Here is a 19,947-nt window from a genome sequence, read left to right as displayed (position 1 = left end):
CCCACAAATCCCTCCAGGAAGTTGAGAACCCCAAATCCCCCCTCCCATACCTCCATCCTAACAAATCTCCAACCTCCCAAGTCCAATGAAACACGCAAATCCGTTCATAAAGTTGAGAAGTCTGAATCTCCCCCAGATCCCCATCCCAACAAACCTTTTAAACCCTCTCCCATCTCCAATGAGCCCCTCCAAATTCCTCCGTGAAGTTGAGAAGCCCAAATTTCCCCAGACCTCACATCCCAACGAAATCTCCCTGATCCCCTCCAAAGGCGTATCCCCTGCTCCTCACTGCCCACTCCATCCCCATCTCCATCCCCATCAATCCCCATCCCCGTCCATCCCCATCCCCACCTCCATTACCATCCATCCCCATCCCCATCTTCATCCACATCCATCCCCATCTTCATCCACATCCATCCCCATCCCCATCCCCATCCTCATCCTCATCCTCATCCCCATCCCCATCCATCCCCATCCCCACCACCATCCCCATCCCCATCAATCCCCATCCATCCCCATCCCCATCCCCATCCTATTCCCATCCATCCCCATCCCCATCAATCCCCATCCATCCCCATCTCCATCCCCATCCTCATCCTCATCCCCATCCCCATCTATGCCCATCCCCACCACCATCCATCCCCATCCCCAACCCCATCCTATTCCCATCCATCCCCATCCCCATCCCCATCCCCATCCCCATCCCCATCTCCATCTCCATCCCCATCCCCATCCACATCCATCCCCATCCCCATCCTCATCCCCATCCTCATCAATCCCCATCCCCATCCCCATCCCCATCCCCATCCATCCCCATCCCGGCGCTCTCTCCCCCCGCGCCGGGGGCGGAGGCTGGGGCGGTCCGGGGCCGTCCTGCGCCTCCCCCGGCGGCGGGAGAAGGGGGGGCCGTGGCCGGGGCCGGGGCCGTGGCCGGGGCCGGGGGAGGGAGGGCATCGCCCGCCCGCCCCGCCGGGAGAGAGCGCCGGGAGCCGCGCCGGGACGGCCGCGCCGAGGCACCATGCGGGCTGCGGGGCTGCTGCCGCTGCTGCCGCTGCTGCTGCCGCTGCTGCTCGGTGAGTGAGTGCCGCCCCTCCGCTTCCCGTGCCTTCTCCCCCGCTCCGAGCATCCCTCGCCTTCTCGCCGCGCTCCGCTTTTCCCGTCACTATCGGCGAGTTTGGAGGAAAAGCAGCCGGGGGACGCGGGGCGCAGCCCGAATGCGGCTTTATCGCGGCTCTGATCGGCAGCCGGGGCACATCCAGCGCTCCGGCTTGGAGCCGCAGTGCCGCTCGGTTCTGCGGAGGGACGGATGAGCTCCAGCTCTGCCCTCCCGCATCCCGCTCGGGGGTTCGGGCTCTGGGGAGAGCCGAGCTTCCCATCCCGCTTTTGGGGTCCCATGGAGCCGGGGGGGATTTTTGGGCTGTTCGTGCAGCGGTCCAGGTGCTGCACCCGCGGAACGGGAGGCGGAGATGGCGCGGGAGAGGAGTGGGGAATGCTGCTGGAGGCAGCGATTCCCGGCTGGGAGTTGATGGTGGAGTTTGGGAAAAGGTGAAACTGGGGAATCTTGCTGAGGTTTGGGAGGGGAAATAGCTCCTGGGGTGCTGCGGGAGTGTTGGGGCTCGGGGTGATGGAGTGGGAGTTGTGGTGCTCCGGTGGGGTGTTTTGTTGGATAAGTGGCCATAAACCACATGGAAAAGTAGCAGGGAAAGGAAAGGCACTGATGCTTTCCAGAGTGAATAAAGGTAGGGAGGAGTGGGGCATTTCTTCCTTGTAATCGGGGAAGGAGAGGGAGGTGAGAAAATAAAATAAAATAATAAAATAAAAATATTAAAATAAAATAATAGAATGAAATAAAATGAAATAAAATAATAGAATAAAATAAAATATAAAATGAAATGAAATGAAACGAAATGAAATTAAATGAATAAAATAAAATAAAATAATAAAATAAAATAATAAAGTAATAAAATAAAATCCTGCTTCAACTCCTGGCTCCCAGAAGAGCCTCTGCAGAGCTGAATGTGCTTTTATTCAAGGTAACAAAAGCTGGGGGATGCTCCGGAGGTAAAAGCACAAGTGGAGGCAGGGCCCTGGGGATTTAACTCTGGGGTGAATTCCCCGAGGTCTGGCTGAAATCTCTGCCTGCTCCTTGTGTTTTCCTCTTCCTCTTGGGACTCACGGGGTTTGGGGGGCAGGCAGGTGTGAACCCCCATCTGTCCCTGATGCCAACATGGGCTTGAAAAGAGATTTCTCTCCCCATTAAGAGTCAGGAAGCCCTGAGCATCATTAATACTGGCATAAAGTAGGAGCTGTTCATGCAATTTTTCTTGTGCTGGCCAGAATTTAGCTGAGTTTAGCTGACTTTGCCTGCTCAGAAGGTTTTGTTCTGTTTTTCAAAATGAGCTGATAAATACACTGGGATTGGGACAAAATAGGCTTGTAGTGTGTGGACATGTTTCTATGACACTCTGAAGTGATCCTATTACATCTTTCTCAAAAATTAATTGATTAAATCCTTCAAAACAGCATTTTCTGCCATTCATTGCTGCTCTTAAATTTTGAAATAAGCTCTTTAGAGATGCTTTTATGTTGCTCCCTGGGTGTTGGAACCAGGATTTTCTTCCTTAGGGGCCAAGATAGACATCCCTGTTTGCTGAGTGTGTGGGCTCAGAGTCCAGCAGTGCTTAACTCCAAAACTGGAATCTGCTGTGGTCATCTGAGTTCCTCAAAGCCTAAAATTCATCTTTTTTCCCCCTTCCTCCTTTGATGGGAAGAATTTGGGTTTATAAGTGAAGCTGTAGTATTTTGAGTATCTTAGGAAATTGCAATTGGGATGGAGCCTGCATGATTTGCTGTGTTTAAATTGGATGTGAAATGAGAGTTGGGGATTTCAGAGCTGGTTTTTGGAAGGTGATAACTTCTGTGTGGAGCAGAGCAGAACCAAGGTTGATGTAGTTTTTAAAAGCAGCTCTCTGGGATACAGCAATTTCCTTAGAAATACTGACTTCCAGGCTTGTACATCCCAATCCTTTGATTTTGCAGAGATTCCTCTTTATATCCTTGCTTAAATCAGCTTTAGACAAGGCACAGCCAGTGTGTGCAAGAGATGCAATAAATATAGCATTAGGTAAAAAACATCTTTAAATTCCACCAGCTGGAGAGGGGCTCAGAGTTACCCATCACAGCATCTTCATGGGATATTATATTTTATTTATTCTTTCTCCACACTGCATCTTGTATTCCCACCAAAATTGCATCAGGAAGAGACAAAAAATACTTTTTATTCTTAGGGGATTCAAAAGAGCCGCAGCTCAAACCTATCCTGGGGGCAAAAAAAGAGCACGAAGGGTTTTTACTGGAGATCAAGCACCGGGCTCAAAGCAAGGCACAGATTGATGGGTTTGAAACCCTTGTTGCCAAAACACCGCTTTTCATTCCCAAAGCTGAATTCCCAGGCCACCTCCCCAGCACTGAGAGTTCCCTGGTACTGGGAGTTCGTGTTTGTGGATGAGCTGTCAGAGGTGTGCATTTAAAAAACAAACATTTTACCCTCTGAATACTAATCCTGACACGGGCAGGAGGAGGCAACTGGGGCCACGTCCCCAGGAGGAGAAAAAAAGAAATGTTTAACCAGAGGGTTTGAGAATCAGCATCAAAGCAGAGAGACTCTTCCAGGATATTTTGTCTCGGAGGAACTTTGATGAGACTTTTGCAGCCTTTGTGCCATTTTAGCCGTGCAAAGCCTTGGATTCCCTGCGCAGACACAGTAACACCACCCCGGGGGCTGTTTGGGATGCTTAATTAAAGGATTGTTTGTAAATCACTTGAAGATTCCTGGATGAAAGGAACTGGAACCGTGCAATATACTGATTTAATTCCTGGGAGTCGCTCTGAAGGCTTGTGATGAGGGGGATCATTCATGCTGCTGGCTGGAAATATCTGCTCCCAGCACTTGCTTTGGGTATTGTTTGCCCTATAAACCATGTATTTTATATCCCCATCTGCACTTCTATAAGGTCCAAACCCACCAGCATGAGCTCTGGGATGGTTTTTGGGACTGGGGGAGGTGATTTACAGACACTGAGGATCCCTCTGGCTGTGCCCCATTATCCTGGGGGTTTTATCACTCTGTGAGATGAGAGAGGAGCTGTTGGGGTTTAGGTAATTTTGCCCCTTTTTTTGTGGTGCTGCTCTGGGTGGCCCCTTTGCTTCCCAAGGGCTCACCAGACCAGAGGTGAAAGCACAAGTGGAGGCAGGGCCCTGGGGATTTAACCCAGGGGTGAATTCCCCGAGGTCTGGCTGAAATCTCTGCCTGCTCCTTGTGTTTTTCTCTTCCTCTTGGGACTCACGGGGTTTGGGGGGCAGGCAGGTGTGAACCCCCATCTGTCCCTGATGCCAGCATGGGCTTGAAAAGAGATTTCTCTCCCCATTAAGAGTCAGGAAGCCCTGAGCATCATTAATAGTAGCATAAAGTAGGAGCTGTTCATGCAATTTTTCTTGTGCTGGCCAGAATTTAGCTGAGTTTAGCTGACTTTGCCTTCTCAGAAGGTTTTGTTCTGTTTTCCAAAATGAGCTGATAAATACATATCATAGGGATAGGGACAAACCAGGCATGTAATAGGAGTGGGGACCTGTTTCTATAACACTCCAAAGTGATATTCTATTACATCTTTCTCAAAAATTAATTGATTAAATCCTTCAAAACAGCGTTTTCTGCCATTCATTGCTGCTCTTAAATTTTGACACAAGCTCCTGAGAGATGCTTTTATGTTGCTCCCTGGGTGTTAGAACAGCCAGTGTGTACAAGAGATGCAGCAAATGAGGCAAAAACACACCTTCAAATTCCACCCAGAGCTCCCTGAAGCCCTGCAGAGCCAGGGATGGGGTGAGTGGGGTTTTATCCTTACAGGGTGGAGGTGAGGTCCTGTGGTGGTGTTCACAGGGGTCTGAGGATGAGGGAAGAGATGAGGATCTGACTCCATGTTTCAGAAGGCTGATTTATTATTTTATCATATATATTATATTAAAACTATGCTAAAAGAATAGAAGAAAGGATTTCATCAGAAGTCTGGCTAAGAATAGAAAAAGAAGGACTGAATAACAAAGGTTTGTGGCTCAGACAGAGTCCAAGCCAGCTGACTGTGATTGGCCATTAATTAGAAACAACCCCATGAGCCCAATCCCAGATGCACCTGTTGCATTCCACAGCAGCAGATAACCATTGTTGACATTTTGTTCCTGAGGCCTCTCAGCTTCTCAGGAGAAAAAATCCCACAGAAAGGATTTTTCAGTAAAGATGTCTGTGACAAGGTCCTGCTGTAACATCTGCCTGTGCTACAGGGGCTCAAACCCCAAGCTCAGGAGCCTTCAGCAGCTTCATCTCCAGGTGCTCCAGGCAGGATGATGCCTGTAGCAAACCCACCAAGGATGTGCAGGAATTCCTCCCTCCCCACTGCTGAGTAGTGACACTCAGAAACGTGCAGGTTGTGAGCCTGTGCATGCCCCTGACCTCCAGTGCTGTTCCCAGCCTGACACCACCCCTGCAGGGCCAGGATCCAGCCCCAGCTCTGCCCAGAGCTGCAGCAGAGGGTTTGAAGCCTGCAGGAATCCGGGTGGCCCGGTTGGGTCCGTTCCCCGTGTGCAGGCGCGTGAAATCTCAGCTCCTGGCAGCTTCCTGCTCCTCAGCCTGTTTACGTGCTCAGCCCCTTCCACTACTGGCCCATCTCCACCTAAGGATGTTGTTTCTGAATTCTTGCAATGCCTGCCCTTTCCTTCGCACAGAGATCCTGAGCAAACCTTGCTTTTCTTGCTTTTTTTTTTTTTTTTTTTTTTTTCCCTCTTTTCCCACTCTCTAAGCAACGCACACACAAAGTCATCTGGCATTTCTTGTTCTCCAGCTACCTGTGCTCGGTCCACTGCCACTCCCAGGGCTTTGCCAAATACTCCAAGTTGCAGAGAGCAGTTCCTTTAGGCTGGGAATTACCAAACAAATCAATGAAGTGTTTCACTTGCAGTTTGTGAGACCACCTTGATTCTCCATTTGGGTCTTGCAGCTCCTTTGGGGATGTGGCACCCATCTCCCCCAAAACCCTCTCTGTTTGACACTGGGGCTTAATAAAAAAAAAATCTTTTTGTTTTTCCCTGAACTGCCTGGTGGGAAGGTGTCCCCCACCCCAGAGTAAGGGTGCTTCCTCCAGTGATTTGTTGTTTGGGGACAGTTTTTTCTGAGCTTCATTGGATTTTAAGTGCTCTAATTATATATTTGTTGTTGTGCTGGGCTGAAGCCTTGCAGTGTTTTGCTCTGGGGATCCCCGAGGAATACACAGATCCACTGCAAACAGGCAGGAGGGATGTGCTCTGCTCATATGACAGCTCCAAAGGTGCTCAAAAAGATGCTAATTTCTATCCAAAAAAGTTGCTAATTTTTATCCAAAAAGATGCTAATTTTTATGTTAAAAAGCCCTGTCTGGGAAGGTAGACAGAGCTGGGGAGAAACAGATAATCTTCCTTGTTACTGTACAAAAATCATATAAGACTTTTTTTTCGGCTATAAACTGAAGAGGTGAAATGCTGTTTAAAGAACTGGCTGTGTGGAGTTCCTCTCTCTATTTTTCAAGTGTTTTTTGCCCAGACTGTGCAGTAAGCGGTCAGGGACAGGGGACATTCTCTCAGCTGGGGCTGCTGTGGTACAAAAATAGCACCAAGAAGTGTTCAAAAGTGTAGATGTGGTGCTTAGGGACATGGTTTAGTGGGGGACCTGGCATGTTAGCTTAATGACTTAATGGACTTAATGTTCCTGGAGGTCTTTTCTTTCTAATGATTCCATGATTCCACAGGCAGGGACACCTCCCACTACCCCAGGCTGCTCCAATCCCCATCCAGCCTGGCCTTGGACACTTCCAGGGATCCAGAGCAGCCACAGCTGCTCTGGGCACCCTGTGCCAGGGCCTCACCACCCTCACAGTAAAGCTGAGGTTCCTTCAAAGATGACTAAACCTGTTCCAAGTTACCTGCAGGCTTTGAATTGCAAATAATTCTGGAAATAGTGATTATTGGTGGGAATCTTGGAAAATGCCAATAGTACCTTTCATGACCTTAGAGAGTGTAGAGCTCTGTGGTGGCTTATTTAGGGTGACTCTTTGAGGGTCACATGCCCATACACACTTGATTTCAGCTGTTGTGTGTCTCAGAGCCAGCCTTTGTCACTGAATGTTGCTGAAATCCATTGGGAACCAGAAAATGCCAGGATACCCTAAAGAGGAAAAAACCCCTCTCTCCTTCAAGAGGTGAAACTGATGCCTTGTGAAGGCTGACCTAGAGCAGATGCAGAGCAGAGTTCCAGAATAAAGCAGGGATTTATGGAAAGGATCTCCTCCATGGATCCACCTTGGGCAGCACAAGAGCCCAGCCAGGGCTGCACCCAAGATGAACCAAAATGGCCCCAAAATGCACCAGCGCTCCCGGGGTCTCTCCCTGGGATCAGTTCTGCTCCATTTGCATCTTGCAGTTCATTGTCCCATCCCAGCTTTAGCCCCTGCAGTCCCACCCTGCTTGTTTTTCTCTCTCCAGCCCACGGGGTTTGTGCTCCTGGGCTGAGATTTGGGTCATTTGTCCTTGGTCCCCAGCTGGAGCAGGAATTGTTTTGTCTCCCTGCTCTGTGCACAGAGCTCACCATCCCCTGATCTGAAGCCCAGACCCACACACTAAAGCAGCACAGAATCTGAAAAATATAAAAGCTCAAACCTGAGTCATTATTTCCCCCCTGAAAGCTCAAACCTGAGGCATCAAAGCAAAGCCTCTCAAACTCCAAAAGCACCAACATCCTTCATTACTCGTCTGCCTGTTGGGTCCCAGGTCTTGCTGATGGAAGTTTTCTCATCACCAGATGTGCCTGTTTAGCAAATCTTTGCATCCCTGCAGCTCTGCATGCTGCAGGCACCTTTTCTGCCCTGTAAATAACGTGTGTCTCACGCCTGGCTTGGCCACGGGCCAGGCGCTCTCGGCAGACACCGGTGGCACTTTGGTGACAAAGCATTGCAAGGACACAAGGAGAATTCAAACAACTTATTAAAATCAACTCAGTGTGGTGCCACAACACCCAGCAGAGAGCAGGAGGGGGAAGGAATAGGAGTGAACCTTTCTTTTGGGCAATGGGAATCCCAGCGCTGCTGGAACATCTGCTTTTGGATGTGCATCCAAAATGAGCGGCAGAGGGAAGGGAAAAGGACAGGCTGAGATTTGGCTTTCAGCAAGGCTCCACTTGTGAATAACACCCAAGGTTCTGTGTCTTGGGGCTGGGTGGCAGCAGGAAGGGGATGGGCTCCAGTTTGGGCAAACTGGGATGACTGGACTTGAGGAGGAAGGGAAAATTGGAGTCACAGCGTGACTCTTCTGCCTTTTCCTCCCACTGAGGGACACAAGGTAAGGCCATGGAGGTTCAGATATTTAACTAAGGTGTTTAAGGTTGAAGCTGAGTTATCCTTGAATCCAGCTGTGCCTTCTGAACGCAATTCAGATGGGTTTTGGGATGATTTGTCCACTAGAGATGCTTGTTTCCATAAATGCTCCCCAACATGGTCTGATGTTGCACCAAAAATATCCAGGACCTGCCCCTGGAAACACTTATATTGTGTAACAGTCTCTGTATACGCTCAAAAATGTTAAAAAAACAAAATTGGTTTTGGGATTTGGATGAACTTTTTGCTGGTGGGTCAGGAGTGCACCCTAAAGGCTGCAAAATGAACAGACAAATAAGAAGAACATGGTCCTTGGGTTTAAAAACCAAATCTGTGCCTGTTGTCAGGTGCAGGACAGATCCTTAGAAACAGGCAGAGATGGGATCTGAGTTAAAAGCTCCTCCAAAACTGAAAAGGTAATTTTTTTCTTTCTGAGTTGGCCCCATTTTAGATGTTGCTTTGAGGTCTGGTTCATATTCTTATCATCCTGAATAAAATTGGATTAATCCAGTGGTTTTTTCTCTGTTTCACAGGCTCTGTGTGCAGGGAGCTTTGGTCTTAGGCCACATGGCTGATGAGGGTGGTGAAAGGGGAAGGAAGGTCATTTTGTAGTGGAAGAATAAGGCCTCAGTTATTAATGGCAAAGGCTGAAATTTTCTCTCTCAGCCTTAATTGATTTTGGCAAATTTAACCGGAGGAGAAAGTCGAAATTGGCTTAGAAATTAAGCCCTAATACTTAAATATATATTAGATCTATTGTAGAGAAATGAGGAGACAGCCTTGTTAAGCTTTTATTCTAAGTGACTTCTGCTGGATACAGGCAAAGAGAAAAATACCCAATTTCTAACTTGGACAAAGGGGACTTGAAAGGCTCTTCAGTAAAGCTTGGAGAAACTCTGTTTGAGAAAGTGCTTCTTTGAAACCCAATAGCAAAGACCACTTTTTTTTCCCCCTCCTCCCTGGAGTCTAAAGGCAGGAGGGCAAGATAAGACATTCCACCACATAGGCAAATGGGGAAAAAAAAAAAGAGAAAAGTTTAAATGATACTGCTGCAGGCTGTGGAAAGTGGAGAGCTCTCAGGGTGACTGTTATGTGCTGCTTATCAAAATGCTGTGAGCCCTGACTGTGAGAAAAAGCAGAGTAATTTAAGAGATGCTCTGTGCCAGCACGGATCTGGTTAGCAGTGGTTGTACTGGAACAACATCAAGTAACCAAGGTCCTCAGGATATATCTAATCTATCTGTATGTATCTATATCTATATCCACATTAAATAAGCAATAAAGTTGTCCTCATTGGACATTTCTAATTAATCAAGCAACAGAAGCAATGTTTAAAGCACAGGTAAGGGAAGGAAGTTTTTTACCACGTACTGAGTCAGTTGATAAGGAGCAGCCTCAAAGCAGGTTGTGGTTGCAGATCTCCAAATCAGTATTCTCATCATGCATTTTTTGCAGCCATCACTCTCTGCTGGCGACCTGGTTTGGTTTTGGAGCCTGAAGGAATAAAAACAACAAATAAACAAACAAGAATTTGTTCCTGTGGGTTTCTCTTGGCAAAGCAGAGAAAGTAGCAACACGCAGTAAAAGCAGAAAACAGCCTCCTCCTGTTTTATTTTCTTTTTTGTTGGCTTTTTCCTCCTAACATGGGTCTCATTTTCAGATGGATCAGCACCCTGATCTGGTTTGACAAGTGCTAAGAAATGTTTGTGCTCTCCACTGCCTCATTCTAAGGGCACATAAATTTATACCAAATCACAGCATTGCCATAAACACTCCAAAATCCAGTGTGGCAAAGAAAAGCTGTGATACCTGTGCTGCAAATGGGAGGAACCAGCAATTCTGGGGCTCCCAGAAATCCTGATCCAACTGAGAGACAGCCAGCACAAAAGATAAGCAAAAATGGGACAGGGCATTGTGTCAGCTGTGAAGCCAGAGAGCAAAATTCACAGCCCTGAGCCCAAATTTCAAATGTGCAGGATTTAATCTCCCCATCACCTCCACTTTCCCAAGGCTCAGGGTCATTCCCATACCAAAAAGCCAAGGAGAGATGCTGATCTCTCTGACATAGAGAATGAATCTTCCTGTCCTGTACAGTACACAGAATGCTGTGGAAAATGAAAGTTTGGAGATTAATGCAACACCCTACTATAGACAATTACTTTGTTTCCTTAAAATTTTCCCAGCTGGCTAAAAAAAGCCTTCAAGGCTCTCAGTCCATGTGATTTTGTGGGCTTCTAAGACAGTTCCTGCCCACGAATGGCACAAATAAATCCCCATTAACTGCATTCAACAGGAGAATGATCTTTTTTTCTCATTAAAGCTTCACAAAGGGTTCAAAACCTCATTTTATGGCAGGGTGCTTTGATTTAAATTGATGTGGCTTAAATTATGAATTTTAATCATGACTTAAAATACAGAAGGAGAAAGTCATAATTTGAATGATTTGATTTTTATCATGTTTTTCATTTACAATTCATAGCTATATCCCTTAAGCAGGGCTGATTCTCCTCATTGTAAAACTTGGAGATTTACAGCCCACTCTTGCCTTTCAGCTGTGTTTTCTAACCAGGCTGGCACACTCTGAACATATTTGTGGAAGGAGTTTTATAGCCTGAGACCTCTCTATTTTGGTCTCTAATTTATGCATCTCTGGAGTTGTCCTTGGTAATGATGAATAAAACTAATTTAGGGTTTATTGGTGGAAATCACTCTTTGCTTGTAGAGGAAATTTCTGTTAAACTGACAAATGCAAAAGAGCATTTACAATTCCTTTAAGATACATCAAATAACCGAGGACCTGGGTACCTTATGCAATAAACTTTTGAACAAACTTTTCAGTTTAGTGCTAAGCAATTCACTGAGCAAATCTCCAGCATCAATCTGTGATGGAGTTAGTGACTGAAATGAATTGTTCTGTGTCCCTTGAGGGTATCAAATAAACAGGAGTCATTCTCTTAAAATTCACTTTTAATGTTTAAAATGGGAGAGGAAACAATTTTATTTTTCAGCTGCTGGTTTCCAGTTGTTTTTGCAGTTTGGAATTAACTCTTGGTGGAGCAGCTGAATGTGTTTCTCCTTGACTTGGAGAGGCAATTTCAGTGGATAGCTGAGGTTTATGCAAATAACTTTTGACTGTCTAAATAGGACTGACTACCCCATGTCTGGATACCCTGGACATCTGCCCATAGTGTAGGCAGAAAGCAATTAAAGAGAAGCAAAAATTAACAAAACTTCCTTTAATTGACCGCCCTGTTATTGTCTCACATCCAAATCCAGCCCCACTTAGTGCTGGAAAAGCTGAGTTCCTCAAATGCTACGGTGTCCTTGCTGGGTTTGGTCTCACTGTAATATATTTAATGTTCTTTTTAGTGCTAGATGATAAAATCTCCCAAAAATTAGGAAGAGATTTGGGCTTGATGGTCTGTGGCCCATTCCCCTCATCCACCTTGTTCTGATGTGTCCCCTTGCTGGTCCAACATGAGAGCATTTTCCCCAGCAAGCTTGGCAAATAAAACTTTGCTGTTTGAAGCAACAGAGGGGAGAAAATGAAGGAAAATAAAATAATCCTGAGGTGATTGTGGTTGCCACTCCTGCCATCACTCTTCGCACAAATCCATCCCAGTGAGAGGACACATCTGCTTCTGCTGCCACACATCAGTTGAGGCTGATAAAGGTCTCTGATAAGCAGCTCAGGGTGGAGGATGCACTAACAGACCCTGGGCAGGTTCCTGGTGCTCTCACTCTGCATTTCCTTAATCCAAATCCCTCCCAGGCTCTTGGGAGGAGCAGCATCCCACGATGGCCATGCTCCTGAGAAGTTCTTCCATGGTGAGTGCTTATCAAAACCTGGCCTGTAATTCACCATCTCACCCCCAAACATTATTTTCTGGGCAGTTTTCCAGCCAGGAGAAGGTCAGTAGTGGAGGGGGTGGTGTTGAGGAATTCCTTATGAGGACAAGGATGGGCAATAAAACCCCCACTGTTGGGTGCCCGGTGAAGGACAAAACCTGTCACCCATCACTGTTCACACTCCCCGTTCCAGGTTTCTCCAAATCACAGCTTCACTTGCTGGGGGTGATTTAGGGCAGCCAGTTTGGGGGGGGGGGGAGCTTTTATTTTGGCAAAGGAAGTGGTTCAAGCAGGGTGGAGTGGTGGGAGGGTGGTGAAAAGTAGAAATGTGAGGTAGGGTTGGTGGCAAGAGAAGCAGGGGATGTCGTGGTTGGTGTGTGCATTTATGAATGCCCTTTACAGAGGGTTGGGGAGGGAAACACAGGAGTCCAAACTGATGGCTGAGAAAGCAAAAAGATGGTTGAGAAAGCAAAAAGATTTTTCTGCTTTAAAAAAATCCACCTGTTTGTGTGTTCCTGTTACTGCACCTGGCCACAGGTAGCTGATAGCTGCACCTGGTAAAATTTGGGGCATTTAAAGGAGTTTGGGTGTGACAGGAAAACCCCAAAGGAGCAGTGCTCTTCCTCCCTGATCATGTTAGAAATGAAAATTCCAGCATTTTGTCAGCATCCTTGATGGAAGCAAAGTGACCTGGCCCCACCAGCAGCTCCTGCAGGAGTCTCTGCACAATCCCTGCCCAGAGTGGAGGCTTTCAGCATTGCAGGACATTTCATGGATAATTGGAGAGGCTCTGGATGGATGCAAAGCCCCAGCACGATGAGAAATTCATGGGGGTGCTGTGGAGAGTGGGTTATTTTGACCCAAACCCAAAGCCAGGCTCTGGAGTGGTCCCACTGCGTGCAGCTCTCCGTTATCTCCGCTGTGTTCTCACACTGAAAAATCCCACTGCCAATCCTGATAAAATACTGCAAGGGAAGGAAAAAAAAATAAAATAAGTCAGGAAACCACCAAAAGAAACTCAGTGTGCCTTGGGGGTTTGATGGGGAGCACTGGGGGGGACAGCCAGGCCGAAGGAATGCCGGCTATTTCGGGCTGTGTTTGTGTTTGAGAGGCAGGAGCAGGAGGAGGAGGAGGAGGAGGAGGAGGAGGGTTGCAGCTCCACACTTTTTCTGCCGTGAGAGCCTTTTGCATGTCTGGCAGGACGGCTCCAATCTGATTAGGAGGAGGTTTGATTAGGAGGGGGCTGTCTGTGGGGGCAGCAGGGCGATGGATGCAAAGCTGCTTTCCCTGGGAGCAGCAGCCAGGGGATGCCCCGAGCCCAGCTGCCCTTTTAGGGAGGGATCCCTCCTAATCCAGCTCAGAAGCAGTTTTGGGGCAGGGGTTTATCTCTGTCTTGGCTGGTCAGATTGGTACCCTGAGGTGCTGGAGGAGGAGTGTTGATAAAGTGGATGGGTGAGGAGCAGAGGCACAAGGAAACCTCTGTAGGGGAACTGCCTTTGCGTCTGGATTTTGGGATCCCGCTCTACTTATTTATTAATTAATAATTAACTAATTAATATATTTGTTTTTTATTTACTCATGTCCTGAAGGCTGACGCTCATCACAGTCACAGGGAGGATAAAAAAAGTGCAGCCCATGAGCTGTTCCTGCAAGGATTTCAACTCAGTCTGAGCAGAGGCACTCACTCCACAGAGAGGGACAGGAGAGAGAAGGGGTGCTAAGGTTTTGTCTCTGCTCAAATCTGACAAGATCAGATGCTCACAGCCTATGTCTGAAGAAATAAGAAGCATTCCTGCCTCAGGAATTGATTTCTTACAGGAACTTTTTTAGAAAGGAAATAGAGGAAATATTGGAGGAAATATTTATTTCTGAGACCCTCAGATCTCTCAGCCCCTGTTTTAAGCACCAACACTATTCCCTCCTGAGATGGACACTGATGCCTGTGGGCAGATTTCCTATTTTTCTCCTCACAAAAGGCAAGAAATGGCTTGTTACAGGAACTTGGTGCCACCTGCATCTCTCAGGACTCCCCAAAGCCAAAGAGTTGCAAATTTTCCCAGTCTGTTCAAGCTATGGCTGTTGCCATGAAACTGCCAAGAGTGGGGAAAGAAGGAGCCTTCTGCTTGATAATCTAGATTAGGAACAAGGAATTTGTTCTGTAGTAATAAGGATCAGCTTTTGGATCTGCTTGGATTTGGATTTGAGCTCTCTTCCCAGGGGTGAGGGCCCAGCATCCAAATGTCCTGATGCTATAACTCATCTCCATCACACATTTGGGCTGCCCTCCAAACATCAGGGTTAGGGTTTGGGTTTGCAAGAAAGGGATTTGCTCCACACCTTGCTTTCCTCCAACACTGTTTCTGCTTCTGTTTGGGAGAGCTGATTTTGAATCCTGCAGCAGCACAGGACTTGGCCATCTGCTGCATCATCCTTAGTCCCAAAATGCAGTGCCTGGATTCCAGTATATATTCTATTTATTTGGCTGCTCTGCCGTGCAGAAACTTCCTGGGCAAAGGAAGTTTCAAATGCATCATTTGAGCATTTCAGCCTCTCATCAGTGACTCTGTGGCCCACATTGAGAGGTCTGGGTACTGGGAGGGACTGGTGATGGAGAAGCAAAGCAATTCCAGGCCAGGCTGGGTGGAGTTCTGGTCTAGTGATCATCCAGTTCCAGCCCTAGCCCATGGCAGCAGGGCTGGAACTGGATGATCTTCAAGGTCCCTTCCAACACAAACCATTCTGTGACTCTGTGATGATTCTGTGCCAGCCACCAGGGCCAGGAGCATGCCTGCAGCACAGAGCAGTGTCTGCAGTACACGGGCTTGCAAGTTATTAATTATTTAAAGCAATCAGTTGCTAAGAATTTAAAACAAACAACAGTCAGTTACTGAGAATTATCAATGAGCATTGCTGGAAGTTGTCATTTGCTTTTGATGGCTCAGCTCTTTCTTGCCTCCACGGTCAGCAGGCTCAGGGCTTGATTTCTGAGTGGTGTCCAGCATCATTTTATCCAATTAGAGAATAATCTCCAGAGATGTCAGGAGGAGATGGGGCTCAGGGCAGCGAGAGGGTATTTATGCACAGCTGATTGTGCTTCTCCAAATGCATATTTGAAATGTGCGTGGGGATTTTTCAGCTCTGTTCTGCCTAGCTGTAATCAGGGATGCTGTCTTCAGGTAGTTTTGGCAGCAAAGCCATGCTTTGATTTGGCCAGGGATCACTTGCAAACATGCCAGGAATGTTCATGCAGCTGCAGGCTTCACCAGAGCAGGGGCTCCACCTCCACTGCCCAGCTCCAGGATTACAACCAGCAGCACCCACTGAATCCCAGCTCAGTGCCCCTCTCCTCTGCTCTGCTGGTGGCTTTCTGTGGGTCCCATCAGGTCCCTGCCCTCTCCTCCCATCTCCATCCCCACCACGAGTCCAGCTCAGTTTCCTAAAGGAAATGCCCAAGCTGACGTGTCAGAGTTTCCCTGCTGAGCCCAAAGCAGGACCTGGTGTCTGTCACCCCAGAAGCAGAGGAATTGGGATATTACCACCAAGCCCAGCCCCACAGCTCCCTCCTGTACCCAGAGCTGTGGATGCCCTCCAAGGTAAGAACTCAGCCTGGTATTTGCAGACCTGATGGCCTCTCTTAGGAGGAAGAGGAGGATGATTAGCAGCAGGGAGGGGATGCAGCTCCTTCTTCCTTCCTGCTTCCTTTGCTCCCTTCCCTTGCCCTGCCACAGCCTTCCCTGTGGCACAGCCTCCAGGCACTGCCCTGGAGAGAAGGATTTGCTGGCAGGGAGATGTTTTTGAGCTCAGCAAAGCCCTGAGCTCAAAAGGTGGCATGGACAGGGTCTGTTCCATCCAGACCACTCTAGGTGCAGGTGCTGTAAGCTTTGCTTTCCTCTAGATACCATTTAGGTTTTTCCTCCCTGCCTGGCAGATCTCTTTGTGCTCAAACTCACTACCTGTCATGGGAGTTTTGGGGACCTGAGTATGACCCTTGTTGTGTGCTGTATTTTTTTCATATATTACATTTTTTTTTTGGCTGCATTTTCTCAGCACGCAACCACTCCATTGAAACCTACTGAGTGCAAAGCATTGCATCCCCAACCCAGTGACATCCCACAGCTTCCCATGCTCTTCTGCTCAGCTGTAACCAGGCAGGAATCTCACTCCTTGCTGGGCTGCAGGGTGGACAACATTGTTCCCCTATTGAGTCATTAACAATGAGGTCATTGGGCTGGAAAGACAATGTCATTCAGCAGCCAAGAACCCAGCTGGCTGATCCCGGTTGTGTCTCATCTCCTGTGACAAAGCCACTTTTAATTGACTAATTAAAGCTTTTGCAGGCTCCATCTTGGAAGGGATGACCAAAATAGACATTGTTCTTTGTCAGCATTAAGTCAGGCCAGTTGGCTGATTAAGAAGCAAGACCTTTCTTCCTTCTCCACTTTGCCACTTGCTGTGCAGGCCTTAATTCCTGGTCCTGGCAGTGGGAAAACCTCCTCAGAGATATCCCACCATGTGTTGCAGAGCAAGCTGTTTGACTGAGGCCCCAAGGACCTCAAGAAAGCTCATCCAAAGCCCACTCAAGCCACTTTGGGATGGCCTCTCTGTGTTACCATCACACCTTTTGTTGGACACTTGGTATTTTGGGTTCCCGGCTCCTGTAGGAGTTTGATATTGCACCTAAACCTATGACACTGGGGTGCTCCCATATCCTGCAGGCTTTACAAGGACAATTTGATCCACTGGCTGTGGGCCAAGAGCATTTTTCTTCCCATTTTTGGGCCATCTTTCTCTTTATGTCACTAACATCCTCGTCCTAACCTGAGTAGGCAGCCAACCAGTAGAACACTCATTCATCATCATTGGTCAACTAGCCTCATTCACTTACTCCATAATCATTCTACTTTTATTCCCCCTTGCAGCCACCCTAGAAAATAAACTACTCAAACTCTAATTAACTCTAATAGTTTATAAAAATTTATGTACTTTTTGGGTGGTGCAGTGCAGGTGGAAAGCAGGGACATGCCCAAGCACTGGCAAGAGATGTGCCCACAGTAAATCCTTGCTTCCCTCAGCTGAGTGCTCCTGCTCTGCCAGGACCCTCATCACTGTCTGAATGAAGATGTTTTGAGCCCTGAGACCAATGGCCACTTATGCTCTTTGCATCTCTTGCTCTCATTGCCACTCTGAGTAACACCATCCCCAAACCAGAGAACAAATGTGCCCTGAGGGACTCCACAGGACAAACCCTGCTCTGTGCAGCCACCTTTCCATTTCCATTAAACCCCCAGGGTTTTTTCAGCCTGCAGTGTGATTGTGTCAAAGCAGATTTATCTCCTTTTTGCTGCCCAGGCCCTGCTGAGCAGGAACGCTGGGTGTGTGTTTACCAGGGCCTGTGTCCCAGCCCTAAAGCACAGCAGCCGCTTCTTTTGAAGAACACACAAAGCAAGGAAGAGGAGCAATTGTTTGGGAGGAAGTTGAATCATAATGTAATACACTCCCATGGGATTTACTAGTAGTAATTATTTGTATTGCTCTGGCACCCAACCAAGGTTGGGGCCCCGGTTAGCAAGGTGCTGGATCAGCCTGCAGATGAAGACAGATCTTCTGTCCAAAATCTGTGCATTCTTGCAGGTAGAGATGGGGAAACTGAGGCAGGGAGAGGTTGTCAAGTGTAACAAGGGTTGTTTTGGAGAGTTGTGGCTCAGCAAGGAGGTGAACCAGCAGTGCTTACGGGAGCATCCTTCCTCTCTGGGGGTGAATCCTAGAACATGGAACTGCAAAATGGTTTGGGTGGGAAGGGACTTCTTTAAAGACCATCTCGTTCCACCCCCTAGGAAGGGACACCTTCCTCTGGATCAGGTTGCTCAAATCCTATCCAGCCTGGGCTTGGACACTTCCTTTACTTGTGCTGTTTCCAGTTCCACCTAAGAGGCCATTGGGTAACAAATATGCTGTGCTGGAGGGTCCTGCCCTAGGACAGCACTGGAAAAGGTAGTTTCTCACTGTTTGTGCCTTTAATAAGTGATTTCTGTGATCATGTGTATTATTTTAAGGAGGGGAGGAGCAGGAGCTATCAAAGAACACGAGCGCTTCAAATGGAAGCTAAGTCTCACTTCTCCTGAAAAACAAAACAAAATAAACAAACAAACAACAAAACAAAAAGCTAAAATAGGTTTATCTTTCTGTAAAGTTTCAGGAGAGTTAAATAATGAGGCAATTACGGATTTGCCAACAATAGAAGCTGATCAGATTACACAGGCCTGTAAAACCAGGGGCCTGCAAAGCCAGATCGTCACTGGGGCCATTTGGTGTGAAAGAAACTCAGTGCCAGACAGTCTTTAAATAGTTTTGAATAAGAGGGAGGGTTGGCTGTGTCCTTCCCTTCCGAGGCTCTCCCCACCTAAAGAATAGCACCGAGCCTCCTGCCAAGTCCCTGCCCGAAGGCCCAGTATATAAATATATAAATATATAAATATATGTAGGTGCTCATGCATGCAGTGTGTATATATAGAGCTTCCCAATCATCTGGGAAGACCCCACCCTGAGGGAGGTGTGGGTGTGGAACTGGAGGGAAGAAAGTAAAACAAAAAAAGGTAGGACCCAAAATAGCGCGGACACACAAAGGATCCCAAGGAAATGTGGAGCTCTCCTCACGGCATTGACAGGAAATCTCTGGGCTGCTGGTTCAGTAACCCTGGCCAGCCAAGGTCATGGGGGACTGATTGTGGTGGAGAGATGGATCCTGACATCCATCCTCTGCAAAAACCCTGGGGTGAGGGGTGTGAGGTGGAAGCTTTTATGTCAGAGAGGATTTGCAGGTGTCCCAGATGTGCCTGCAGAGGAATCTGTCTCCAGCATAGCCTGAAAGAGAAGCCAAGTAGACAGAACTGGGGAGGATATTTAACTAGGAATCACCCAAAATTTTACTTAGAGAAGCTGGGATGCTTAAGGGCATCACCAGTGCCTCTTGGAGGTGGCTTCTATGTCACTTGGCATCACTTGTGTCTTTCACATCACCTTTGAGTGTCAATAAACCAAAGACCTCAGAATCACAGAGTATCTCCAGCTGGAAGGGACCCACAAGGATTATCCAGTTCAAGACATTTGAGGTCAGTCCTCTTTGGGCTCATCCTGGCCTGGTGGTGGGTGGTGTGTGAGATGGCCCAGGGGAGGCAACATGACTTACCACCCAGAAAAGTAAATTTGCTGGCTGGAGGGCATAAATTTGGGCTGATTTGTGACTCATCAGAGGCGCTGGGTGCACAAAGGAGGGTGAGGCTCTGGGCCTTATCCTGTCCCCACCATCTCTTTTCCGCTGGTCCATTCTGTCCTCGGGACAGGCAGGCAATGTCCCAGTCCTGCCCTGAGCATGACCCTGGGGACTGGCAGCCTCCCCACACAACCCACAGCGGTGGCAGGAGCAGGCAGAGCTGTTTCTGAGGGCGATTCCTGCTGTAAATCTTCGGGGGAGGCGGAGAGGAAAGGGAGGTGCAAGAAGCAGGGCACAGCGTGTGGCAGTACCACAGCAGCACTGTGCCAGCACATACTCACCTCCCACTCACCTCTCCCCATTTCTTCCCTTGGACAAGAGCAGCCTGTGGCCAGGCCGAGGTCTCCTTATTCTTTTGGGTTTAGGGTCTCTTCC

General features: G+C 47.8%; 1 protein-coding gene across 4 annotated transcripts in view; it reads left to right on the top strand.

Moving 5' to 3' along the window:
- Positions 1–901: 901 nt before the first annotated feature.
- Positions 902–19,947, top strand: part of PODXL (podocalyxin like) — a 46,847-nt gene continuing 27,801 nt past the window's right edge. For 2 of the 4 annotated variants that reach the window (XM_077179280.1, XM_077179279.1), the window contains exon 1: positions 903–1,073. In XM_077179280.1, coding sequence (XP_077035395.1) covers positions 1,019–1,073 — 55 coding nt within the window. In that variant the 5' untranslated portion in view covers positions 903–1,018. Of the gene's footprint in view, positions 1,074–19,947 lie in introns of all 4 variants that reach the window. The other 2 variants (XM_054630974.2, XM_077179281.1) reach the window with 2 other exon arrangements.

This window comes from Agelaius phoeniceus, chromosome 5, assembly GCF_051311805.1.
Source record: "Agelaius phoeniceus isolate bAgePho1 chromosome 5, bAgePho1.hap1, whole genome shotgun sequence".
Lineage (NCBI taxonomy): Eukaryota > Metazoa > Chordata > Aves > Passeriformes > Icteridae > Agelaius > Agelaius phoeniceus.
This window is presented reverse-complemented; position numbering and strand designations above follow the sequence as displayed.